This window comes from Hyla sarda, chromosome 1 (genome assembly GCF_029499605.1).
Source record: "Hyla sarda isolate aHylSar1 chromosome 1, aHylSar1.hap1, whole genome shotgun sequence".
NCBI lineage: Eukaryota > Metazoa > Chordata > Amphibia > Anura > Hylidae > Hyla > Hyla sarda.
Window position 1 is genome coordinate 395,759,877 of NC_079189.1, and position 25,616 is coordinate 395,785,492.

Consider the following 25,616-nt stretch of genomic DNA (forward strand, 5'->3'; position numbering starts at 1 on the left):
TTATAAGTGGTCAATAACTTGTAAATAACTCATGAAAGAATAAAGTTACGTTAAAACCAAGCACATCATTGTTTTTCTTGTGAAATTCCCAATCAGTTTAATGTGTCACATGACCCTCTTCCTATTGAAAAAACAAAAGTTGGATTCAAAATGGCCGACTTCAAAATGGCCGCCATGGTCACCACCCATCTTGAAAAGTTTCCCCCCTCACATGTACTAATGTGCCACAAACAGGAAGTTAATATCACCAACCATTCCCATTTTATTAAGGTGTATCCATATAAATGACCCACCCTGTAGTTCACAAGATAGTGTCTGTACCTGTGTGTGATGGTGCTCTTGCAATTCTTCTGTGATTTTCACCCCATTATTTATTTTAAATAGCATACAAAATTACAGGTTGCAGTGCATCCGAGACATGACATCACTAGCCAGGTGTACAAAGGGAGCCTGTCCTGCTTTAATTCGTGGAGCGACTGCTGGGTGAGATCATTCTGCAACATATTGTATTTTTTCAACAGCTGGAGACACCCTGGTTAGAAACACTGGTCTTTTGCATGGAATGCAGCTCATTTGTGTTTCAATGGGTGGGGTGGCTGATGTGTGGGAGGGAAAAAGAGACCTCACACTTACAATCAAGGAACTATGGGATTTGTAGTTTGAGGGAATGAACTCCATCAGGAAATATCCAGTTCACAAAAAAGATAGCTACAGCGTTATGGTAATCTCACAATATAGCCATATAGCCCCAAGACATTAACAGATCCTTCCTAAGCATGTCCATTACTGCCTGGCAGGTACGTTCTAAAATCATCTTATGGTGGATAAACCCTTTAAGCAAATAGGGCTCAAAAGCCCAGGGGTCCTTTCTAAACCCAGCAAGAGCCTAGATAAGTCCAGCCTTTGTCCTCTTTAGCTAGTGGCTGTCAGTCAAACAGGTAGGCAGATGCAAGTGGGCATGGGCTGGACTTTCCTGGCCTCTGCCCTTTTCTAGCTATGTGCTTATTTACACCCATGTATTTCTGCTGACAGGTCTGCTTTAAGTTTGCAGTTTGCCAATTATTATTTAAGAACGTAAATGAAATATTGAGATTCACTTGTTATGTAAAACTAATAGTTGAATTTATTTATGTAAAACATGTTTTAAAATGGCAAATGTGGCTAAGAGATTTTATCATCTTTACTAGATGCAACATAGGATACAGGTTGGCAAATTATTTGTGTTATTTGTTTCATGACAGTGAAGGAAAATGGACAATGGAGTTTTGGTAAAAAAATAGTTAACTTGCTTGGCATAAATTTATTCTAAACTGCACACAACTTTATTCATTATAGTACAATGGAGTGTTCAGTAGACTGTTGAGTCTGTACAGGGGTCAAATGACATGGGCTTCAAGAAGCTTCCTGTAGTGATCAGCACGGTTTATCTGAAGAAATGTTGACACTTTACCTTGGACTGGTGTCTCTCGGAACACTCCTGCAATAGAAAAAGACACATTTTTCAAAGAGAGAGAAAAAGTGGAGAGATTTTTACCACAGCAACCAATCACAGCTCAGGTAACGAGCTCTGGTAAAGTGAAAGCTGAGCTACCCGATGAATAGTAGTAAACTAAGAACTAGCACGTAAAGTTACAGATGCGATTACACAAGTTTTTTAAAAGGTAAACAGTTTAAAAATAGTTTAGATATGTTGATGATTATATGATATCTACAAGCTTTCAGAGCACATAAGTCCCTTTAAATTGGCACTCTCATTTCAAATACCACCCCTGTGTGATTCCTAACATAAATGTAAATCACTTTATTAACACAAAAAAAACAGCTATAAAGTCTTGGCCTATACTTCTTTGCAATCTGCTGACCACTGTCTGTTGTCAGGGATAATCCGTCTCTAGTAGGATAACTGGCACTGAAGACGGGAGGGGCCTGGGATTGTGACCATGTGCTATGTGTAAGAGTAGACGCAAGAGCCTGGGCTGTATACCTGCAAGCTGAACCTGTTTGTCTGCTGAAGATTATCCACAATTCCTAAAAAGTAAATCAAGGCTTCCCTCTTATCTCTGACCATCCATAAAACTGTGGGCAGCTGTCTATTGTACAAAAAACATTGAGTGCTGTATTTCCACAGTTCTACAGTATAGTCTCCTCCCTCTGTTTAGCTTGGCAGCAAGATAACAACAGTAGCAGTTCACTGCTCAGTGTAAAGTTTTTCTTGCTGCGATCCTGCTGTTGCTGTTTCCATAATTTATGTTAAAATAACACCTTGCAAACACAGTATATCAGTAACCATTCCCCCCCCCCCCCCATGCCATCCAGTACTGTCCTGTGTAAATCATCAACTCAGCATATGGCCAGCCTATTCAGACCAGTGTACTGGATCACTTTATGTAATGGTTTTGCAGAGAGAAATATGTGCTGTGCTGTGATTGGCCAGAGAAGAAGTCATGTATGTGCACTAGCAAACAGCAAAGCTCTGGTCCTGCCCGCTGAAATAACTTAATTAATAATTATTAATAACTGTGATTTGCCAGGGAAGTAAGGAAAAGGAAGTCCATGTATGTTTACTACTAAAAAAGAAGATAATTAATAATAACTGTGCACCATGATAGGAGCTCTCAGGATCAACAACAGGGGAGTCACTGCTACTATCACCTAAAGGGGTGGGGGGCTACTACTATAACCTTAAGGGAGGGCTGTTACTGTCACCTAAAGGGGGATGCTACTATTGCCTAAAGAGAGGCTGCTACTGCCTTCAGGGGGACCTAGCTACAGGGTACAACAATCTACTACATCTAGGAGGCTGCTTCTACCTACAGAGGGAAAACTACTACATTTAGGGGACTGTGACTGCCTACATAGTGTTACGCCTAGCGCTCCGGGTCCCCGCTCCTCCCCGGAGCGCTCACGGCGCCTTTCTCCCTGCAGCTCCCCGGTCAGCGCTGACCGGGAGCGCTGCCCTGTCATGGCCGTTGGGGATGCGATTCGCACAGCGGGACGCGCCCGCTCGCGAATCGCATCCCAGGTCACTTACCCGTTCCCGTCTCCTGCGGTCATGTGCTGGCGCGCGCGGCTCCGCTCTCTAGGGCGCGCGCGCGCCAGCTCCCTGAGACTTAAAGGGCCAGTGCACCAATGATTGGTGCCTGGCCCAATTAGCTTAATTGGTTCCCATCTGTTTCCTGGCTATATCTAGTCTCCTCCCTTGCACTTCCTTGCCGGATCTTGTTGCCCTAGAGCCTAGTGAAAGCGTTTTTGTGTGTTTATACCCTGTGTACCAGAACTTTGCTATCTCCCCTGACTACGAACCTTGCCGCCTGCCCCCGACCTTCTGCTACGTCCGACTTTGCTTCTGCCTACTCCCTTGTACCTCGCCTATCTTCAGCAGCCAGAGAGGTGAGCCGTTGCTAGTGGATACGACCTGGTCACTACCGCCGCAGCAAGACCATCCCGCTTTGCGGCGGGCTCTGGTGAAAACCTGTAGTGTCTTAGAACCGGTCCACTAGCACGGTCCTCGCTATCCCTCTCTGGCACAGAGGATCCACCTCCTGCCAGCCGGCATCGTGACAGTAGATCCGGCCATGGATCCCGCTGAAGTTCCTCTGCCTGTTGTCGCCGACCTCCCCACACTGGTCGCCCAGCAAGCCCGACAGATTGCCCAACAAGATCACCAGCTGTCGTACTTGACCACCATGACTCAGCAACTCCAGTCGCAGCTACAGCAGATTCAGTCTCAGCTACAGCAGCAGCAACCATCTCCTCCGCCAGCTCCTGCACCTCTTCCGCAGCGAGTGGCCACTCCTAGCCTCCGCCTGTCTTTGCCGGACAAATTTAATGGGGACTCTAAGTTTTGCCGTGGCTTTCTTTCCCAATGTTCCCTGCATCTGGAGATGATGTCGGATCAGTTTCCCACTGAAAGGTCTAAGGTGGCTTTCGTAGTCAGCCTCCTGTCTGGAAAAGCCCTGTCATGGGCCACACCGCTCTGGGACCGCAATGACCCCGTCACTGCCTCTGTACACTCCTTCTTCTCGGAAATTCGAAGTGTCTTTGAGGAACCTGCCCGAGCCTCTTCTGCTGAGACTGCCCTGCTGAACCTTGTCCAGGGTAATTCCTCCGTTGGCGAGTACGCCATACAATTCCGTACTCTTGCTTCTGAACTTTCCTGGAATAATGAGGCTCTCTGCGCGACCTTTAAAAAAGGCCTATCCAGCAACATTAAAGATGTTCTGGCCGCACGAGAGACTCCTGCTAGCCTGCATGAACTCATTCATCTAGCCACTCGCATTGACATGCGTTTTTCTGAGAGGCATCAAGAGCTCCGCCAGGAAAAAGACTTAGATCTCTGGCCACCTCTCCCACAGTCTCCACTGCAATCTGCGCCTAGGCCTCCCGCCGAGGAGGCCATGCAAGTGGATCGGTCTCGCCTGACCCTGGAAGAGAGGAATCGCCGTAAGGAAGAGAATCTTTGTTTGTACTGTGCCAGTACTGAACATTTTCTGGTGGATTGCCCAATCCGTCCTCCACGTCTGGGAAACGCACGCTCACACTCAGCTCTCGTGGGTGTGGCGTCTCTTGATGCCAAGTCGGCTTCTCCACGTCTCAAGGTACCTGTTCGGATTTCCACTTCAGCCAGCTCTCCCCTCTCAGCCGTGGCCTGTCTGGACTCTGGAGCTTCTGGGAATTTTATTCGGGAGTCCTTTGTGAATAAATTCCATATTCCGGTGACCCGTCTTGTCAAGCCACTCCGCATCTCCGCGGTCAACGGAGCCAGGTTGGACTGTACCATACGTTTCCGCACGGAGCCCCTTCTTATGAGCATCGGATCTCATCACGAGAGGATTGAACTTTTGGTCCTCCCCAATTGCACCTCGGAAATTCTCCTTGGACTTCCCTGGCTTCAACTTCATTCCCCAACCCTGGATTGGTCCACTGGGGAGATCAAGAGTTGGGGGTCCTCTTGTGCCAAGAACTGTCTAAAACCGGTTCCCAGTAACCCTTGCCGTAACTCTGTGGTTCCTCCTGTATCCGGTCCCCCTAAGGTCATTAAGGACTCTGCCTGCCACAGGAAATGCCCCTCCCCCCCTCCCAGGCAAGCTTCTGTGTCCCCTCATGGCCCTCGTCCTGGTGTCACACTGCCCCGTGCCAGGTCTCGCCCTCTGCCCTCTCTCCCCATTCCTACTCCTGCGGTTCTGCCTGCCGTTGAGGAATCCCTCCTTCCTTTCCCGGTGTCCTCATCCCAGGGGAGGCAGTTACCCGATAAAGAGAAGGGGAGACCTAAGGGGGGGGGTACTGTTACGCCTAGCGCTCCGGGTCCCCGCTCCTCCCCGGAGCGCTCACGGCGCCTTTCTCCCTGCAGCTCCCCGGTCAGCGCTGACCGGGAGCGCTGCCCTGTCATGGCCGTTGGGGATGCGATTCGCACAGCGGGACGCGCCCGCTCGCGAATCGCATCCCAGGTCACTTACCCGTTCCCGTCTCCTGCGGTCATGTGCTGGCGCGCGCGGCTCCGCTCTCTAGGGCGCGCGCGCGCCAGCTCCCTGAGACTTAAAGGGCCAGTGCACCAATGATTGGTGCCTGGCCCAATTAGCTTAATTGGTTCCCATCTGTTTCCTGGCTATATCTAGTCTCCTCCCTTGCACTTCCTTGCCGGATCTTGTTGCCCTAGAGCCTAGTGAAAGCGTTTTTGTGTGTTTATACCCTGTGTACCAGAACTTTGCTATCTCCCCTGACTACGAACCTTGCCGCCTGCCCCCGACCTTCTGCTACGTCCGACTTTGCTTCTGCCTACTCCCTTGTACCTCGCCTATCTTCAGCAGCCAGAGAGGTGAGCCGTTGCTAGTGGATACGACCTGGTCACTACCGCCGCAGCAAGACCATCCCGCTTTGCGGCGGGCTCTGGTGAAAACCTGTAGTGTCTTAGAACCGGTCCACTAGCACGGTCCTCGCTATCCCTCTCTGGCACAGAGGATCCACCTCCTGCCAGCCGGCATCGTGACACATAGGCTACTATCTACAGGAAAACCTACCAACAGGCGACAAATATTACTACTTATGGGGGGCAACTATCTACACAGGGACTTACCTACATGTGGCATCTATTTGCACAGGAAACCTACTGAAGCATCATAACTACCCAATTAGGGTGCTGCCTACTCTTCCTCAACACACATCTTCCCCCTCAACTTTGTGGGACACCAAGGGGGGCAATATTAGGTGCGGTTTGTCTGTTCTAAGTTGTGGCTGGAAGAAATCATCATCACGGTCTAGGCTGGATAGAGAAGATACCCCTTATACCCGCCTATGATAAAATTTGGCCACTCCCTTTTGTGGCTCCAACCATACACCGCCACACCCATGACTAAAATGGGCTGCTTAGTCTAAAATGTACGTGCCTATTTTTGTTCCCAGGGAGGTATACAGTCTAGTGCCTGCTGTCAGGAAGACTGGGATTGCTGCTAGGCATTTAAGCTTCCTATCTACCAGTGGTCTTAAACTGTGGCCCTCCAGATGTTGCAAAACTTCAACTCCCAGCATGCCTGGACAGCCAATGGCTGTCCAGATATGCTGGGCTTTAAAGTTTTGCAACAATGCCGACTACTGAAAGCAGTGTAGTAAAAGTAAAGAACATATCGGTTCTCATAAACCATCCCAAAGGAATGCAGACACAGAAAATAAACAGAAACCTCCACAATGATCATTTTTATACTGTATATAGACCATTCTCACCCATAGAGATTAGTGAATCTACAGTAAGATTTACTGAATAATGAATCAGCTGTAAATTTGTTTAGTCTTAGAAAAAGTAATCCGCTTTCCAAGTGTTTGGTTTTGGCATGAGACAGTCTTAGGAGACCTCAGACCAGACCTTTCTGGGGAATCAGAACACTTGGAAAGTGATACAGCTTTTTCCAAGACTAAATGAATCAACTGCCAATTCATTCCATATAGATTTGGCAAATGTTACCATATAATGAACATTGGGTTTAAATGTATCATTTTGCATGTTTATCCTGGGTACTTATTATATGTAAATGAGCCTTATTTTCAACCCAGGGACTAAATGTTCTCCTAGTTCCTAGTGAAATTTAAATTAGCATAGACACCCAATTTGATATTGAATAGATTAGTAGACCAGTGTTCACATGGAATATTGTATAGAGAAAACAACACTTTCTCTGCATTTAAAATTATACTAAGTTACACGTATATCAAACTTAAACAAAAAAACGATAACCAAAGTATATATACATATAGGTACCGAATAATTATCGGATTTAGGCTGTTTCAGCAGAAAAATTGCTACAAGGACACCTGGATGTAAGTGTGTAGCCTAAAAAGTGTGTAGTCCGAAATATTCGGGACTATGGTGCTATAACCATAGCCCTGACACAAGAGATACTTACTGAGTATAATGTGGAGGGTATTTTTACCATTTATCAATATTAGTTACTTTTGCCTATCCGTATCCCCCCCACCATACAGAGGTACAGACCTTATATTACCATAAGATAGGAGGTTCCGGCTGCATGCTAGTCCTCATTAGGAGGCTACCATGCAGTAATAGGTAGGAAGTATAGATGGATTTAGGAATTTTTAGGCTACACACTTACATCCAGGTGTCCTTGTAGCCATTTTTCTGCTGAAACAGCATAAATCCGATAATTAATTGGTATCTATGTATACATACTTTGGTTATCGCTTTTTTGTTTAAGTTTGAAACACGTTTTACTTGGTATAAATAAAAGCTATATTTTAAGACCCAAGTGTTGTTTTCTCTATACAGTATAGTGTGATTTAAAGAATCTAGACCCCACCTCATTGTAGTGCAGTACCCAAAAAGGACTCCGATACCTCCAATTACACCCCTTTTAAGTACACAAAGAAAATCAACACGGTAAAGGAGGAGAGTATATTTAAAAGAAGAAAAACTACCACAAGAGGACATAGTTTTAAATTAGAGGGGCAAAGGTTTCTGCAGTAATATCAGGAAGTATTACTTTACTGAGAGAGTAGTGGATGCATGGAATAACCTTCCTGCAGAAGTGGTCGCTGCAAATACAGTGAAGGGGTTTAAGCATGCATTGGATAGGCATAAGGCTATCCTTCATATAAGATAGAGATAAGCATAAGGCTATCCTTCATATAAGATAGGAATAAGCATAAGGCTATCCTTCATATAAGATAGGTATAAGGCTATCCTTCATATAAGATAGGGATAAGCATAAGGCTATCCTTCATATAAGATAGAGATAGGCATAAGGCTATCCTTCATATAAGATAGAGATAGGCATAAGGCTATCCTTCCTATAAGATAGAGATAAGCATAAGGCTATCCTTCATATAAGATAGGGATAAGCATAAGGCTATCCTTCATATAAGATAGGAATAAGCATAAGGCTATCCTTCATATAAGATAGGTATAAGGCTATCCTTCATATAAGATAGGGATAAGCATAAGGCTATCCTTCATATAAGATAGGGATAAGCATAAGGCTATCCTTCATATAAGATAGGGATAAGTATAAGGCTATCCTTCATATAAGATAGGGATAAGTATAAGTCTATCCTTCATATAAGATAGGGATAAGTATAAGTCTATCCTTCATATAAGATAGAGATAGGCATAAGGCTATGCTTCATATGAGATAGGGATAGGCATAAGGCTATTCTTCATATAAGATAGAGATAGGTATAAGGCTATCCTTTATATAAGATAGAGATAGGTATAAGGCTATCCTTCATATAAGATAGAGATAGGCATAAGGCTATGCTTCATATGAGATAGGGATAGGCATAAGGCTATTCTTCATATAAGATAGAGATAGGTATAAGGCTATCCTTTATATAAGATAGAGATAGGTATAAGGCTATCCTTTATATAAGATAGATATAGGCATAAAGCTATCCTTCATATAAGAAAGAGATAAGCATAAGGCTATCCTTCATATAAGATAGAGAAAGGCATAAGGCTATCCTTCATATAAGATAGGGATACGCATAAGGCTATCCTTCATACAAGATAGGGATACGCATAAGGCTATCCTTCATATAAGATAGGGATAAGCATAAGGCCATCCTTCAGATAAGATAGAGATAGGCATAAGGCTATCCTTCATATAAGATAGAGATAGGTATAAGGCTATCCTTCATATAAGGTAGGGATAGGCATAAGGCTATCCTTCATATAAGATAGGGCCAGGGACTATTCATACTATTCAGATTATTGGGCATAGAAGATGGGCCAAATGGTTCTTATCTGCCGACACATTCTATGTTTCTATTACAGAAATCAGTATATAGGTTAGCAATGCTGATAATAAATCTAATCATTATCTTTCTACTCTGCCCTCTGTATGCCTGCAAATGGGGCATCGTGATGTATAGAGAGAACAACAAAGTTCAGCAATATAATGGAGACCTAGACTCCTCCCGTGTTTAAGGGCCATCATCAGGGAAATGCAAGTGAGTAGAAAGGTAAAGATACTAATTCAGAATCCGCATGTTTTAACCTATTTACTGATGGCTTTAGTTTAGAGGTTTTTTTTGAGGCGAGTCATATAAATTTGTATTTCAGTGTCTCCGATTTCTCTTACCTAGTTGTTTACAGATTTCTTCCACTTTCTTGAGCGCATTCCCAACTTCTTCCTGTGTTTTTACGAGGACTTCCACTTCACCTATTGCAAAACCAAAATCTGCCTCATCAAGATCTACAACAACTTTGGTATTAGAGTTTTCAGTAAGTGGCAACTGGAACCTGCGCCTGCGTGTCACAAAGGTAGCAAATTCATTTAGTCCAAAAGACTCAATGTTTAGTGGACAGGGGACACCCAGCTCTTCACTCACTCTGCAAAGTATATCATCTTCAGAAGTAAGCTCCATGTATTGTGTGGAAGCTCCTTTATGGCCTCTTGCTCCCCGTTGTGGTGGGTGCTTTAATTCCCAACTGTCTCCTCTCCTTCGCAGCCACATATCATTCAGCGTAAGGCCCAGGTCAGGGCTATCATAGTAAGAATCTCTAAAAGTGATCTCTTCAAGCAGCTTAGCTCCAAGTGCACAAAGGTTTTTTTCGACATCTGGCCCTGGGACAAACTTGCGTTCCACCTCGATGGGCCCAGGTAAATGCGATGGGGGCGACATGTCTGAGAAAATAAATTTACAGTGATGTCTAACTACCAAAATGAATGGACGAGCAATAGATGAGAAAAATACAACTGTGTGGAGGCACAAGAAAGCATTTATATTGAAAGGAACAGGATCACAAGGTCTGTACAACATGTTCTATAACTAGACAAATCTATATATGAGCTGTGAAGTTTAATTCATTGTCTTTTTTTTAAACTTAGATCAAAGTAAAAAAAAAAAAAAAATCCTTTTACAATCTTTACTTTGTTCTTATTTCATTCCATAAACGGAGTGATATACACTGAACAGTACATTATTTTTCATGGTATATTTGTACCAGATAATCAATTTCCTGCTATTAAGGATTGAGTCATTACCATGAATCTAGTAGCACCAAGAAACATTTGTTTAAAAACTTTCCAAAGTGGTTTATGGGACCATTAATACTTTTGCTTTAGTTGACAGAACTGTCTGGTTTTATATTATTAGATATATACCGTACATTTTTCCTTTTAGAATCTGAAAGCTTTCTCTTTCTACTCACTTCTATTCCCCCTGTATGTTAAATGAATCAAGTGCATAGAAAATAAATATTACAGATTTGGCCTCTGCATTGATTAAGCAATATATTGATTACTGTAGTGCAAAGGTGGTTCTGAGGTCAGCCTCTGTAAACCAGATTAGGGTTTCTTCTATCATATATATAAAAATTTATACTCCATTGCTAGTTTTGACAGATTTGAACACAGTTGTATGTCTGATGAAAGAAAAATGTGGTAACACATACTACATTATTACAGTCCTTAGTCATGTCTTTGTAGATCTAAAGCTTAAAGGAGTACTCCGGTGGAAAACTCTTTTATTTTATTTTTTTTATCTACTGGTGCCAGAAAGTTAAACATATTTGTAAATGACTTCTATTAAAAAATCTTAATCCTTCCAGTACTTATTAGCTGCTAAATAATACTATAATGCTAAGTAATACATTTTCTTTTTGTAACACAGAGCTCTCTGCTGATATCACGAGCACAGTGCTCTCTGCTGACATCTCTGTCCATTTTAAGAACTGTCCAGAGTAGGAGAAAATCCCCAGAGCAAACATATGCTACTCTGGACAGTTCCTAAAATGGACCGAGCAGAGAGCATTGTGCTCGTGATGTCAGCAGTGAGCACTGTGTTCCAAAAAGAAAATAATTTCCTCTGTATTATTTAGCAGCTAATAAGTACTGGAAGGATTAAGATTTTTTAATAGAAGTAATTTACACATCTGTTTAACTGGCACCAATTGATTTAAAGAAAAAAAAAAAAAGTCTTCCACCAGAGTACCCCTTTAAGCCCTTGCTGACTTATGATGGTTCTAATTCATCAGGGTGTCTCTAAGGTTGTATGAAGTGGGATCCTGACTTGAGCTCACTCCATACCTGGTGAGAGAGAGAGCGGAAATGTCCAAACTATTTAAAGGGGTATTCCGCCCCTAGACATCTTATCCCCTATCCAAAGGATAGGGGATAAGATGTCAGATGGCCGCGGTCCCGCTGCGGCACCGTGCTATCATTATAGCACAGAGCGAGTTCGCTCTGCACATAATGATGGGCGGTACAGGGGCCGGAGCATCGTTACATCACGGCTCCGCCCCTTGTGATGTCACGGGGGGCGGCGCCATGACGTCACTCTACTCCGTCCCCCGTATCGCCCGTCATTACGCACAGAGCGAACTCGAACTGGTGTTTTATTTTTTTATGTTTATGCCATTCACTGTTTGGTTGTTAATATTATAGTTAAAGGGGTATTCCGCCCCGCTCTGTGCGTAATGACGGGCGATACGGGGGACGGAGCAGCGTGACGTCATGGCGCCGCCCCTCGTGACATCACGGCCCGTCCCCTTAATGCAAGTCTATGGGAGGGGGCGTGACAACCGCCACGCCCCCTCCCATAGACTTGTATTGAAAGGGGCGGACCGTGACATCACAAGGGGCGGAGCCGTGACGTAACGATGCTCCGGCCCCTGTACCGTCCATCATTATGTGCAGAGCGAACTCGCTCTGTGCTGTAATGATAGCAGCGTGCCGCAGCGGGGATCCCAGGGGTCCCCAGCAGCGGGACCGCGGCAATCTGACATCTTATCCCCTATCCTTTGGATAGAGGATAAGATGTCTAGGGGCGGAATACCCCTTTAACTATAATATTAACAGAACCAAACAGTGAATGGCATAAACATAAAAAAATAAAACACCAAAATTGTTTTTTTTGTTGAGATTATCACATACAGTCATGGCCGTAAATGTTGGCACCCCTGAAATATTTCAAGAAAATGAAGTATGTCTCACAGAAAAGGATTGTAGTAACAAATGTTTTGCTATACACATGTTTATTCCCTTTGTGTGTATTGGAACCAAACCAAAAAAGGGAAGAAAAAAAAAGCCAATTTGACATAATGTCACACCAAACTCCAAAAATGGGCTGGACGAAATTATTGGCACCCTTGTAAAATTGTGGATAAATAAGATTGTTTCAAGTATGTGATGCTCCTTTGACCTCTTGAGGACAGAGACCATTATAACCCTAAGGACGGGAGCATTTTTTTAAATTTTGACCACTGTCACTTTAACCCCTTAATGACCCTGCCAATTTTCACTGTAGGACCCGGCCATTTTTTGCAAATCTGACCACTGTCACTTTAAACATTAATAACTCTGGGATGCAATTACCTTTCATTCTGATTCCGAGACTGTTTTTTCGTGACATATTCTACTTTATGTTAGTGGTAAAATTTTGTCAATACTTGCATAATTTCTTGGTGAAAAATTCCAAAATTTGATGAAAAAATTGAAAATGTAGCATTTTTTTTTACTTTGAAGCTCTCTGCTTATAAGGAAAATTAATATTCCAAATAAATTATATATTGATTCACATATACAATATGTCTACGTTATGTTTCCATCATAAAGTTGACATGTTTTTACTTTTGGAAGACATCAGAGGGCTTCAAAGTATAGCAGCAATTTTCAGATTTTTCTCAAAATTTTCAAAATCGAAATTTTTCAGGGACCAGTTCTGTTTTGAAGTGGATTTGAAGGGCCTTCTTATTAGAAATACCCCACAAATGACCCCTCAAAGTATTCAAAATGACATTCAAATGGTTTGTTAACCCTTTAGGTGTTTCACAGAAATAGCAGCAAATTGAAGGAGAGAATTCAAAATCTTCATTTTTTACACTCGCGTGTTCTTGTAGACCCAGTTATTGAATTTTTACAAGGGGTAAAAGGAGAGAAATCTTCCTTAAATGTGTAACCCAATTTCTTTGGGGTAAGAAAATACCTCATATGTGTATGTCAAGTGGGGCGCAGTATTCGGCGGGCGCAGTAGAGGGCTCAAAAGGGAAGGAGCGACAGTAGGATTTTGGAGAGTGAGTTTTTCTGAAATGGTTTTTGGGGGGCATGTCACATTTAGGAAGCCCCTATGGTGCCAGAACAGCAAAAAAAAAAAAACCCACATGGCATATTATTTTGGAAACTACACCCCTCAAGGCACGTAACAAGGGGTCCAGTGAGCCTTAACACCCCACAGGTGTTTGACGACTTTTCGTTAACCCCTTAAGGACGCAGCCCTTTTTCACCTTAAGGACTGAGCCCTTTTTCGCAATTCTGACCACCGTCACTTTACAAATTAATAATGCGAAAACGCTTTTACCGAATATTCTGATTCTGAGATTGTTTTTTCGTGACATATTCTACTTTATTTTGGTGGTACATTTTCGGCGTTAATTGCATCCTTTTTTGGTGAAAAATCCCAAAATTTCATGAAAATTTTGAAAATTTTGCATTTTTCTAACTTTGAAGCTCTCTGCTTGTAAGGAAAATGGATATTCCAAATAAATTTTATTTTTCTTCACAAATACAATATGTCCACTTTATGTTGGCATCATAAAATGGACATACTTTTGCTTTTTGAAAAAATTAGAGGGCTTCAAAGTAGAGCAGCAATTTTCAAAAATGTCATGAAAATTGCTAAATCTGAAGGGACAGATGTTACAGAACTACAACTCCCAGCATGCCTGGGCAGTCGAGGCATGCTGAGAGTTGTAGTTTGGCAACATCTGGAGGGCTACTGTTTGGGCACCACTGTAACAGTGGTCTCCAAACTGTGACCCTCCAGATGTTGCAAAACTACAACTCCCAGCATGCCTAGACAGCCTTTGGCTCTCTGGGCATGCTGGGAGTTGCAGTTTGGCCCCCCTAGTGGTTGCCACAGTAAAGATCGATTTACTTTCACTTTCAATTCCCCCCCCCCCCCCCCCACTGTTGATTCCCTACCTGATCAGGATCCTGCAGGCTCCAGCGAAGATCCCAGGTCCCCAGGCATCTTCTCCTGCAGGTACGGCCTCCATCTTCTTCCCAGAGCCCCTCGACATCCAGGGCCGGGCAGAACGGGGGGTTGCCATGGCAACCCCCTGTCCTGCGCTGCCATTGGTCAGAACTCCGTTCTGAGTAATGGCAGGGGATAGGAGTAGATCGCAGCTTTGCGATCTCACTCCAATCCTTTAGGCTGATCGGGGTTGTTGCTGACAACTCCGATCAGCCCTATTTTCCGGGTGATCGGGTCACCAGAGACCCGATCAGCCCGGAATTGGAGAAAATCGCATGTCTGAATTGACATGCCATTTTCTCCGATCACCGACATGGGGGGGGGGGTCTCAGGACCCCCCTGGACGATGTGCCAGGGTGCCTGCTGAACTCGGAATGCAGGGCGTATCCATACGCCCTGCGTCCTTAAGAGGTTAAAGTTGGATGGGAAAATTTTATTTATTTATTTTTTAACTAAAATGCTAGTTTTCCCTCAAATGTAAAATTTTTACAAGGGGTAATAGGACAAAATGCCCCCCAAAATTTGAAACCCCATCTCTTCTGTGTATGGAAATACCCCATGCGTGGACGTCAAGTGCTCTGCTGGCGCACTACAATGCTCCGAAGAGAAGGAGCGCCATTGAGCTTTTGGGAAAAAAATTGTTTGGAATGGAAGTCAGAGGCCATGTGCGTTTACAAAGCCCCCCGTTGTGCCAGAACAGTGGACCCCCCCACATGTGACCCTATTTTGCAAACTACACCCCTCACAGAATTTAATAAGGGGTGCAGTGAGTTTTTACACCCCACTGGTGCTTGACAGATCTTTGGAACAGTGGGCTGTGCAAATTAAAAATTACATTGTTCATTTTCACGTACCACTGTTCCAAAAATCTGTCAGACACCTGTGGGGTGTAAATGCTCACTGTACCCCTTATTACATTCCTTGAGGGGTGTAGTCTCCAAAATGGGGTCACATGTGGGTATTTTTTTTGAGTTTATGTCAGAACCGCTGTAAAATCGACCACCCCTGTGCAAATCACCAATTTAGGCCTCAAATGTACATGGTGCGCTCACACTCCTCAACCTTGTTGTGCGCCCGCAGAGCATTTTACGACCACATATGAGGTATTTCTGTACTCAAGAGAAATTGCGTTACAAATTTTGGGGGTCTTTTTTTCCATTTAACGCTTGTGAAAATAAAAAGTATGGGGCAACACCAGCATGTTAGTGTAAATCTTTTTATTTTTTTTTTACACTAACAAGCTGGTGTAGCCCCCAACTTTTCCTTTTCATAAGGGGTAAAAGGAGAAAAAGCCCCCCAAAATTTGTAGTGCAATTTCTCCCGAGTACGGAGATACCCCATATGTGGCCCTAAACTGTTTCCTTGAAATACAACAGGGCTCTGAAGTGAGAGAGCGCCATGCGCATTTGAGGACTAAATTAGGGATTGCATAGTGGTGGACATAGGAGTATTCTACGCCAGTGATTCCCAAACAGGGTGCCTCCAGCTGTTGCTAAACTCCCAGCATGCCTGGACAGTCAGTGGCTGTCCAGAAATGCTGGGAGTTGTTGTTTTGCAACAGCTGGAGGCTCCGTTTTGGAAACACTGCTGTACAATACGTTTTACATTTTTATTGGTGGTGACAGTGTAAGGGGGTGTATATGTAGTGTTTTACTCTTTATTATGTGTTAGTGTAGTGTTGTGTTTTTAGGGTACATTTACACTGGTGTGTTACAGTGAGTTTCCCGCTAGGAGTTTGCGCTGCGGCAAAAAATTTGCCGCAGCCCAAACTTGAAGCAAGAAACTTACTGTAAACCTGCCCGTGTGAATGTACCCTGTACATTCACATGGGGGGGGGGGCAAACCTCCAGCTGTTTCAAAACTACAACTCCCAGCATGTACTGACAGACCGTGCATGCTGGGAGTTGTAGTTTTGCAACAGCTGGAGGCACACTGGTTGGAAAACCTTCAGTTAGGTTCTGGTATCTAACTCAGTATTTTCCAACCAGTGTGCCTCCAGCTGTTGCAAAACTAAAACTCCCAGCATGTACTGATCACCAAAGGGCATGCTGGGAGATGTAGTTATGCAACAGCTGCAGGTACGCAACTACAACTCCCAGCATGCCAAGACAGCTGTTTGGGGATGCTGGGATTTGCAGTTTTGCAACATCTGGAGGGCTACAGTTTTAGAGACCACTGCAAAGGGATCTCCAAACTGTGGTCCTCCAGCTGTTGCAAAACAGCAAACAGCTGTTTGGGCATGCTAGGAGTTGTAGTTTTGCAAGATCTGGAGGGATACAGTTTAGAGACCACTAGATAGTGGTCTCAAACTGTAGCCCTCCAGCTGTTGCAAAACTACATATTCCAGCATGCCCAAACAGCTGTCTGGGCATGCTGGGAGTTGTAGTTTTGCAACATCTGGAGTGCTACAGTTAGAGACCACTATCTAGTGGTCTCAGACTGTACCCTCCAGATGTCGCTAGTCAACTCACCGGCTTCCGTAGGATCCAACCGCACGACGTCGCCGCTTGCCGATCTCCGTCACCCGCAGCCTCCGGATCGGTAAGTGGATCTTCGGCGCCGGTCCCTGTCGGGTTTCCCCGTCCTGCCCCGCCTATTATGGGTGGGCAGGACGGGGAAAACGAACTTTAACCCCCCCCGCGCTCCCGATCTGCTATTGGTGGTCGCGTCTAGACCACCAATAGCAGGGATAGGAGGGGTGGCACCCCTGTCACCTCACTTCTATCCCTTCAGGGGGATTGTGGGTGTCATGCTGGGAGTTGTAGTTCTGCAACATCTGAAGGGCCAGATATTGAAGAACTACATGCCCAGCATCCCTGACTGTCTGGCCATGCTGTAAATTGTAGTTTTTCAACAGCTGTAGGCACATTGGTTGGGAAACCCTGTGCTAGAGTCTGTTTTCTAACTCAGTGATTCCAACCTGTGTGCCTCAAGCTGGGCATGCTAGGAGCTGTAGTTATGCAACAACTGGGGAAGAACAGTTTGGAGGCCGTTAAGTAGTGGTCTCCAAACTGTAGCCCTCCAGATGTTGCAAAACTATAACTCCAAGCATGCCCAGACTGTCCAGGCATGCTGGGAGTTGTAGTTCTGCAACATCTGAAGGGCCAGATATTGCAGAACTACACGCCCAGCATCCCTGACTGTCTGGGCATGCTTGGAATTGTAGTTTTGCAACATCTGGAGGGCTACAGTTTGGAGACCACTGTATAGTGGTCTCCAAACTGTGCCACTTCAGATGTTGCATAACTACAACTCCCAGCATGCCCATACAGTCAGTGCATGCTGAAAGTTGTAGTTTTGCAACATCTGGAGGACCACAGTTTAGAGACCACTGCACAGTGGTCTCCAAACTGTGACCCTCCAGATGTTTCAAAACTACAACTCCCAGCATGCCCAGACAGCCTTTGGCTGTGCGGGCATGCTGGGAGTTGTAGTTTTGCAGCTTTTAGAAGGCCACAGAGAAGATCACTTACCGCGATCTTCACTGCAGCCTTCTCCACGCCGCACTTTCCGGCCGCTGCTCCTCCTGCTGCCCCCCGCTGCTCCAGGATGCCGCCTCCGTCGGTCCGGTAAGCCGGGCCATGCTCCCCACCTCGCCGCCTGTGCCCCCCCCCCCCCCTGCTCTGCCTCGACATCGATCGGTGGGCAGAGCGAGGGAAATTAACTTTAACCCCCCTCCCCCAACTGCCATTGGTCGTCAAACCTGATCGACCAATGGCAAGGGATAGGAGGGAGTGGCAACACTGCTCCGATCATTCTTATTTTCCGGGCGATTACTGGCCTGGATCGCGGCAAATCGCCGGTCTGACTTGACCGGCGATTTGCTGCAATTGCCGACATGGGGGGGGGGGGGTGGGGGTTCTCAGGACCCCCTAGGCATGTCCACGGGATGCCTGCTGATAGATATCAGCAGTCATTTCGGTCCGATCACCACACGGCGAGCGGTGGTGATCGGAAATGCGGAGGGCGTACAGGTACGCCCTCCGTCCTTTATTACTGGGACGCAAGGGAGTATCCATACACCCTCCGTCCCCAACAGGTTAAACTTACCTGGGGCAAGTAACAGGTGTGGGCAATATAGAAATCACACCTGAAAGCAGATAAAAACAAGAGAAGTTCACTTAGTCTTTACAGATATAGAAAGAGGAGAAGAGAACTGTGAGGACTTGAGAACCAAAATTTTGGAAAAATATCAACAATCTCAAGGTTACAAGTCCATCTCCAGAGATCTAGATTTGCCTTTGTCCACAGCGCACAACATTATCAAGAAGTATGCAACCAATGGCACTGTAGCTAATCTCCCTGGGTGTGGACGGAAGAGAAAAATTGATGAAAGGTGTCAACGTAGGATAGTCCGGATGGTGGATAAGCAGCCCCAAACAAGTTCCAAAGATAGTTCACGCTGACACTGATGCTCCCGGAGCCTGCAGGACAGCTTGAATATTTGTTAACATTTAAATGAAATATAACGCTATGGCAGGAGACCCATGAGGACCCCACTGCAGACACAGAGAGATAAAAAAAAAAAAACAAGACTACATTTTCCCAAATTGAACTTTAGTAAGCCAAAATCCTTCTGGGAAAACATCTTGTGGACAGATGAGACCAAGATAGAGCTTTTTGGTAAAGCACATTATTCTACTGTTTACTGAAAACTGAATGAGGCCTACAAAGAAAAGAATACAGTACCTACAGTGAGATATGGTGGAGGTTTAATGATGTTTTGAGGTTGTTTTGCTGCCTCTGGCACTGGGTGCCTTGAATGTGTGCAAGGCATCATGAAATCTGAGGATTACCAATGGATTTTGGGTCGCACTGTACAGCCCAGTGTCAGAAAGCTGGGTTTGCGTTCAAGATCTTGGGTTTTCCAGGAGGACAATGACCCCAAACATATGTCAAAAAGCACCCAGAAATGGATGGCAAGTTCTTAAGTGGCCAGCAATGAGTCCAGATCTAAATCCCATTGAACACCTGTGGAGAGATCTTAAAGTTGCTGTTGGGAAAAGGCGCCCCCTTCCAATAAGAGAGACCTGGAGCAGTTTGCAAAGAGTTTGATGTGACATTATGTCCAATTTGCTTTTTTTGGTTTAGTTCCAATACACACAAAGGGAATAAACATGTGTATAGCAAAACATGTGTTACTGCAATCCTTTTCTGTGAGAAATATTTCAGGGTTGCCAACATTTACAGCCATGACTAAGATAAAAAAAAAGTTTGATGAAAAGCGATCAAAAACCCTGATCAATACCAAAATGGTACCAATAAAACTGTACAGATTGGATATTTTTTAAATCACATAGACCTAAAGAATCAAGATAATATGTCAGTTTGACTGCAAGGTAAATTTGCTAAATTGCTTTTTTCTTTCAATTTCACCTCACAAATATGTTTTTATGTCATGAAGGAAGGCATTACAAAGTACAATTGGTCCTGCAAAAAACAAACTCACATATGGGGGTGTAAATGAAAAAAATAAGAGTTATGGCTATTAAAATGCAAGCAGGAAAATACGAAAATGTACGTCCTGGTTTGGCGGGACTTCCCGCACCAGGACGTGCATATACGTCCTGTGTATGACCGCGAGCATCGGAAGGGTGTTCGTGTCATACACGGCAGGTTCCGGCTGCTAGCAGCAGCCGGGGACCCACCCGTAATGGCCGACATCCGCGATCCCCCGGATGTCGGCTATTAACCCATCCGATGCTGTGATCAATACAGATCACGGCATCTGCGGCATTGCGGCACTTTGATTGGATGATCGGATCGCCCGAAGCGCTGCCGCGGGGATCCGATCATCCAGCATGACAGCCGGAGGTCCCCTTACCTAGCTCCGGCCGTCTCCCGGGGTCTTCTGCTCTGGCCTGCGATCGAGCAGACCAGAGCAAATGATCACTGATAATACTGAGCAGAGCTGTGTCCTATACATAGCACTGCACAGTATTAGCAATCAAAGGATTGCTATAGATAGTCCCCTATGGGGACATAAAAAGTGTAAAAAAAAAAAAAAAAAAGTTGAAAAATGTAAAAATAAAAAGTGAAAAAAAAGTGAAAAATCCCCTCCCCCAATAAAAATGAAAATTGGCCGTTTTTCCCATTTTACCCCCAATAAGCGTAAACATTTTTTTTAATAGACATATTTGTTATCGCCGCGTGCGTACATGTCCGAACTATCAAAATATAATGTTAATGATCCCGTACGGTGAATGGCGTAAACGTAAAAAATGTAAAAAGTCCAAAAAGGCTGCTTTTTTGTCACATTTTATTTAAAAAAAATTAATAAAAAATGATCTAAAAGTTTTATATATACAAATGTGGTATCTAAAAAAAAGTACAGATGACGGCGCAAAAAATGAGCCCTCATACCGCCCTATATACGGAAAAATTAAAAAGTTATAGGTAGTCAAAATAGATTTTAGATAACTGATGTTACGCCGAGCGCTCCGGGTCCCCGCTCCTCCCCGGAGCGCTCGCTTCACTCTCTCCGCTGCAGCGCTCCGGTCACGTCCTCTGACCCGGGGCGCTGCGATCCCGCTGCCAGCCGGGATGCGATTCGCGATGCGGGTAGCGCCCGCTCGCGATGCGCACCCCGGCTCTCCTACCTGACTCGCTCCCCGTCTGTTCTGTCCCGGCGCGCGCGGCCCCGCTCCCTAGGGCGCGCGCGCGCCGGGTCTCTGCGATTTAAAGGGCCACTGAGCCGCTGATTGGCGCAGTGGTTCCAATTAGGGTAATCACCTGTGCACTTCCCTATATTGCCTCACTTCCCTTGCACTCCCTTGCCGGATCTTGTTGCCTTAGTGCCAGTGAAAGCGTTCCTTGTGTGTTCCTTGCCTGTGTTTCCAGACCTCCTGCCGTTGCCCCTGACTACGATCCTTGCTGCCTGCCCCGACCTTCTGCTACGTCCGACCTTGCTTCTGCCTACTCCCTTGTACCGCGCCTATCTTCAGCAGCCAGAGAGGTGAGCCGTTGCTAGTGGATACGACCTGGTCACTACCGCCGCAGCAAGACCATCCCGCTTTGCGGCGGGCTCTGGTGAATACCAGTAGTGGCTTAGAACCGGTCCACTAGCACGGTCCACGCCAATCCCTCTCTGGCACAGAGGATCCACTACCTGCCAGCCGGCATCGTGACAGTAGATCCGGCCATGGATCCCGCTGAAGTTCCTCTGCCAGTTGTCGCTGACCTCACCACGGTGGTCGCCCAGCAGTCACAACAGATAGCGCAACAAGGCCAACAGCTGTCTCAACTGACCGTTATGCTACAACAGTTACTACCACAGCTTCTGCAGTCATCTCCTCCGCCAGCTCCTGCACCTCCTCCGCAGCGAGTGGCCGCTCCTGGGATACGCTTATCCTTGCCGGATAAATTTGATGGGGACTCTAAGTTTTGCCGTGGCTTTCTTTCCCAATGTTCCCTGCATCTGGAGATGATGTCGGACCTGTTTCCCACTGAAAGGTCTAAGGTGGCTTTCGTAGTCAGTCTTCTGTCCGGAAAAGCCCTGTCATGGGCCACACCACTCTGGGACCGCAATGACCCCGTCACTGCCTCTGTACACTCCTTCTTCTCGGAAATCCGAAGTGTCTTTGAGGAACCTTCCCGAGCCTCTTCTGCTGAGACTGCCCTGTTGAACCTGGTCCAGGGTGATTCTTCCGTTGGCGAGTATGCCGTTCAGTTCCGTACTCTTGCTTCAGAATTGTCCTGGAATAATGAGGCCCTCTGCGCGACCTTCAAAAAAGGCCTATCCAGCAACATTAAAGATGTTCTGGCCGCACGAGAAATTCCTGCTAATCTACATGAACTTATTCACCTAGCCACTCGCATTGACATGCGTTTTTCTGAAAGGCGTCAGGAACTCCGCCAAGATATGGACTCTGTTCGCACGAGGCGTTTCGTCTCCTCGGCTCCTCTCTCCTCTGGTCCCCTGCAATCTGTTCCTGTGCCTCCCGCCGTGGAGGCTATGCAGGTCGACCGGTCTCGCCTGACACCTCAAGAGAGGACACGACGCCGTATGGAGAACCTCTGCCTGTACTGTGCTAGTACCGAACACTTCCTGAGGGATTGTCCTATCCGTCCTCCCCGCCTGGAAAGACGTACGCTGACTCCGCACAATGGTGAGACAGTCCTTGATGTCTACTCTGCTTCTCCACGTCTTACGGTGCCTGTGCGGATGTCTGCCTCTGCCTTCTTCTCTACGGTGGCCTTCTTGGACTCTGGATCTGCAGGAAATTTTATTTTGGCCTCTCTCGTCTACAGGTTCAACATCCCGGTGACCAGTCTCGCCAGACCCCTCTACATCAATTGTGTAAATAATGAAAGATTGGACTGTACCATACGTTTCCGCACGGAGCCCCTTCTTATGAGCATCGGATCTCATCATGAGAGGATTGAACTTTTGGTCCTCCCCAATTGCACCTCAGAAATTCTCCTTGGACTTCCCTGGCTTCAACTTCATTCCCCAACCCTGGATTGGTCCACTGGGGAGATCAAGAGTTGGGGGTCCTCTTGTTCCAAGAACTGTCTAAAACCGGTTCCCAGTAACCCTTGCCGTAACTCTGTGGTTCCTCCAGTAACCGGTCTCCCTAAGGCCTATATGGACTTCGCGGATGTTTTCTGCAAAAAACAAGCTGAGACTCTACCTCCTCACAGGCCTTATGATTGCCCTATCGACCTCCTCCCGGGCACTACTCCACCCCGGGGCAGAATTTATCCTCTCTCTGCCCCAGAGACTCTTGCCATGTCCGAATACGTCCAGGAGAATCTAAAAAAGGGCTTTATCCGTAAATCCTCCTCTCCTGCCGGAGCTGGATTTTTCTTTGTGTCCAAAAAAGATGGCTCCCTACGTCCTTGCATTGACTACCGCGGTCTTAATAAAATCACGGTTAAGAACCGCTACCCCTTACCCCTCATCTCTGAACTCTTTGATCGCCTCCAAGGTGCCCACATCTTCACTAAATTGGACTTAAGAGGCGCCTATAACCTCATCCGCATCAGAGAGGGGGACGAGTGGAAAACGGCATTTAACACCAGAGATGGACACTTTGAGTATCTGGTCATGCCCTTTGGACTGTGCAATGCCCCTGCCGTCTTCCAAGACTTTGTCAATGAAATTTTTCGTGATCTGTTATACTCCTGTGTTGTTGTATATCTGGACGATATCCTAATTTTTTCTGCCAATCTAGAAGAACACCGCCAGCATGTCCGTATGGTTCTTCAGAGACTTCGTGACAACCAACTCTATGCCAAAATTGAGAAATGTCTGTTTGAATGCCAATCTCTTCCTTTTCTAGGATATTTGGTCTCTGGCCAGGGACTACAGATGGATCCAGACAAACTCTCTGCCGTCTTAGATTGGCCACGCCCCTCCGGACTCCGTGCTATCCAACGCTTTTTGGGGTTCGCCAATTATTACAGGCAATTTATTCCACATTTTTCTACCATTGTGGCTCCTATCGTGGCTTTAACCAAAAAAAATGCTGATCCCAAGTCCTGGCCTCCTCAAGCAGAAGACGCCTTTAAACGACTCAAGTCTGCCTTTTCTTCGGCTCCCGTGCTCTCCAGACCTGACCCTTCCAAACCCTTCCTATTGGAGGTTGATGCCTCCTCAGTGGGAGCTGGAGCTGTTCTTCTACAAAAAAATTCTTCCGGGCATGCTGTCACTTGTGGTTTTTTCTCTAGGACCTTCTCTCCAGCGGAGAGGAACTACTCCATCGGGGATCGAGAGCTTCTAGCCATTAAATTAGCACTTGAGGAATGGAGGCATCTGCTGGAGGGATCAAGATTTCCTGTTATTATCTACACCGACCACAAGAACCTCTCCTACCTCCAGTCTGCCCAACGGCTGAATCCTCGCCAGGCCCGGTGGTCTCTGTTCTTTGCCCGATTTAATTTTGAGATTCACTTTCGTCCTGCCGATAAGAACATTAGGGCCGATGCTCTCTCTCGTTCCTCGGAGGCCTCAGAAGTTGATCTCCCTCCGCAACACATCATTCCACCTGACTGCCTGATCTCCACTTCTCCTGCCTCCATCAGGCAGACTCCTCCAGGAAAGACCTTTGTTTCTCCACGCCAACGCCTCGGAATCCTCAAATGGGGTCACTCCTCCCATCTCGCAGGTCATGCGGGCATCAAGAAATCTGTGCAACTCATCTCCCGCTTCTATTGGTGGCCGACTCTGGAGACGGATGTTGGGGACTTTGTGCGAGCCTGCACTATCTGTGCCCGGGATAAGACTCCTCGCCAGAAGCCCGCTGGTTTTCTTCATCCTCTGCCTGTCCCCGAACAGCCTTGGTCTCTGATTGGTATGGATTTTATTACTGATTTACCCCCTTCCCGTGGCAACACTGTTATTTGGGTGGTCGTTGATCGATTCTCCAAAATGGCACATTTCATCCCTCTTCCTGGTCTTCCTTCTGCGCCTCAGTTGGCGAAACAATTTTTTGTACACATTTTTCGTCTTCACGGGTTGCCTACGCAGATTGTCTCGGATAGAGGTGTCCAATTCGTGTCTAAATTCTGGAGGGCTCTCTGTAAACAACTCAAGATTAAATTAAATTTTTCCTCTGCATATCATCCCCAGTCCAATGGACAAGTAGAAAGAATTAACCAGATCTTGGGTGATTATTTGCGACATTTTGTTTCCTCCCGCCAGGATGACTGGGCAGATCTCCTTCCATGGGCCGAATTCTCGTATAACTTCAGGGTCTCTGAATCTTCCTCCAAATCCCCATTTTTCGTGGTGTACGGCCGTCACCCTCTTCCCCCCCTCCCTACCCCCTTGCCCTCTGGTCTGCCCGCTGTGGATGAAATTTCTCGTGACCTTTCCATTATATGGAGAGAGACCCAAAATTCTCTCTTACAGGCTTCTTCACGCATGAAGAGGTTCGCGGATAAGAAGAGAAGAGCTCCCCCCGTTTTTTCCCCTGGAGACAAGGTATGGCTCTCCGCTAAATATGTCCGCTTCCGTGTCCCTAGCTACAAGTTGGGACCACGCTATCTTGGTCCTTTCAAAATTTTGTGTCAAATTAATCCTGTCTCTTATAAACTTCTTCTTCCTCCTTCTCTTCGTATCCCTAATGCCTTTCACGTCTCTCTTCTCAAACCACTCATCCTCAACCGTTTTTCTCCCAAATCTGTTCCTCCCA

General features: G+C 45.9%; 1 protein-coding gene across 3 annotated transcripts in view; it reads right to left on the minus strand.

Annotated features, from left to right (window-relative positions):
- Positions 1-609: 609 nt before the first annotated feature.
- The window catches only part of THTPA (thiamine triphosphatase), an 82,608-nt gene continuing 57,601 nt past the window's right edge, over positions 610-25,616 (minus strand). The window contains exons 1-3 of one of the 3 annotated variants that reach the window (XM_056526598.1): positions 14,427-14,449; positions 9,585-10,130; positions 610-1,477 (exon numbers count right to left, since the gene is read on the minus strand). In XM_056526598.1, coding sequence (XP_056382573.1) covers positions 1,377-1,477; positions 9,585-10,128 — 645 coding nt within the window. In that variant the 5' untranslated portion in view covers positions 10,129-10,130; positions 14,427-14,449 and the 3' untranslated portion in view covers positions 610-1,376. Of the gene's footprint in view, positions 1,478-9,584; positions 10,131-14,426; positions 14,450-25,616 lie in introns of those variants that run through there. The other 2 variants (XM_056526590.1, XM_056526582.1) reach the window with 2 other exon arrangements.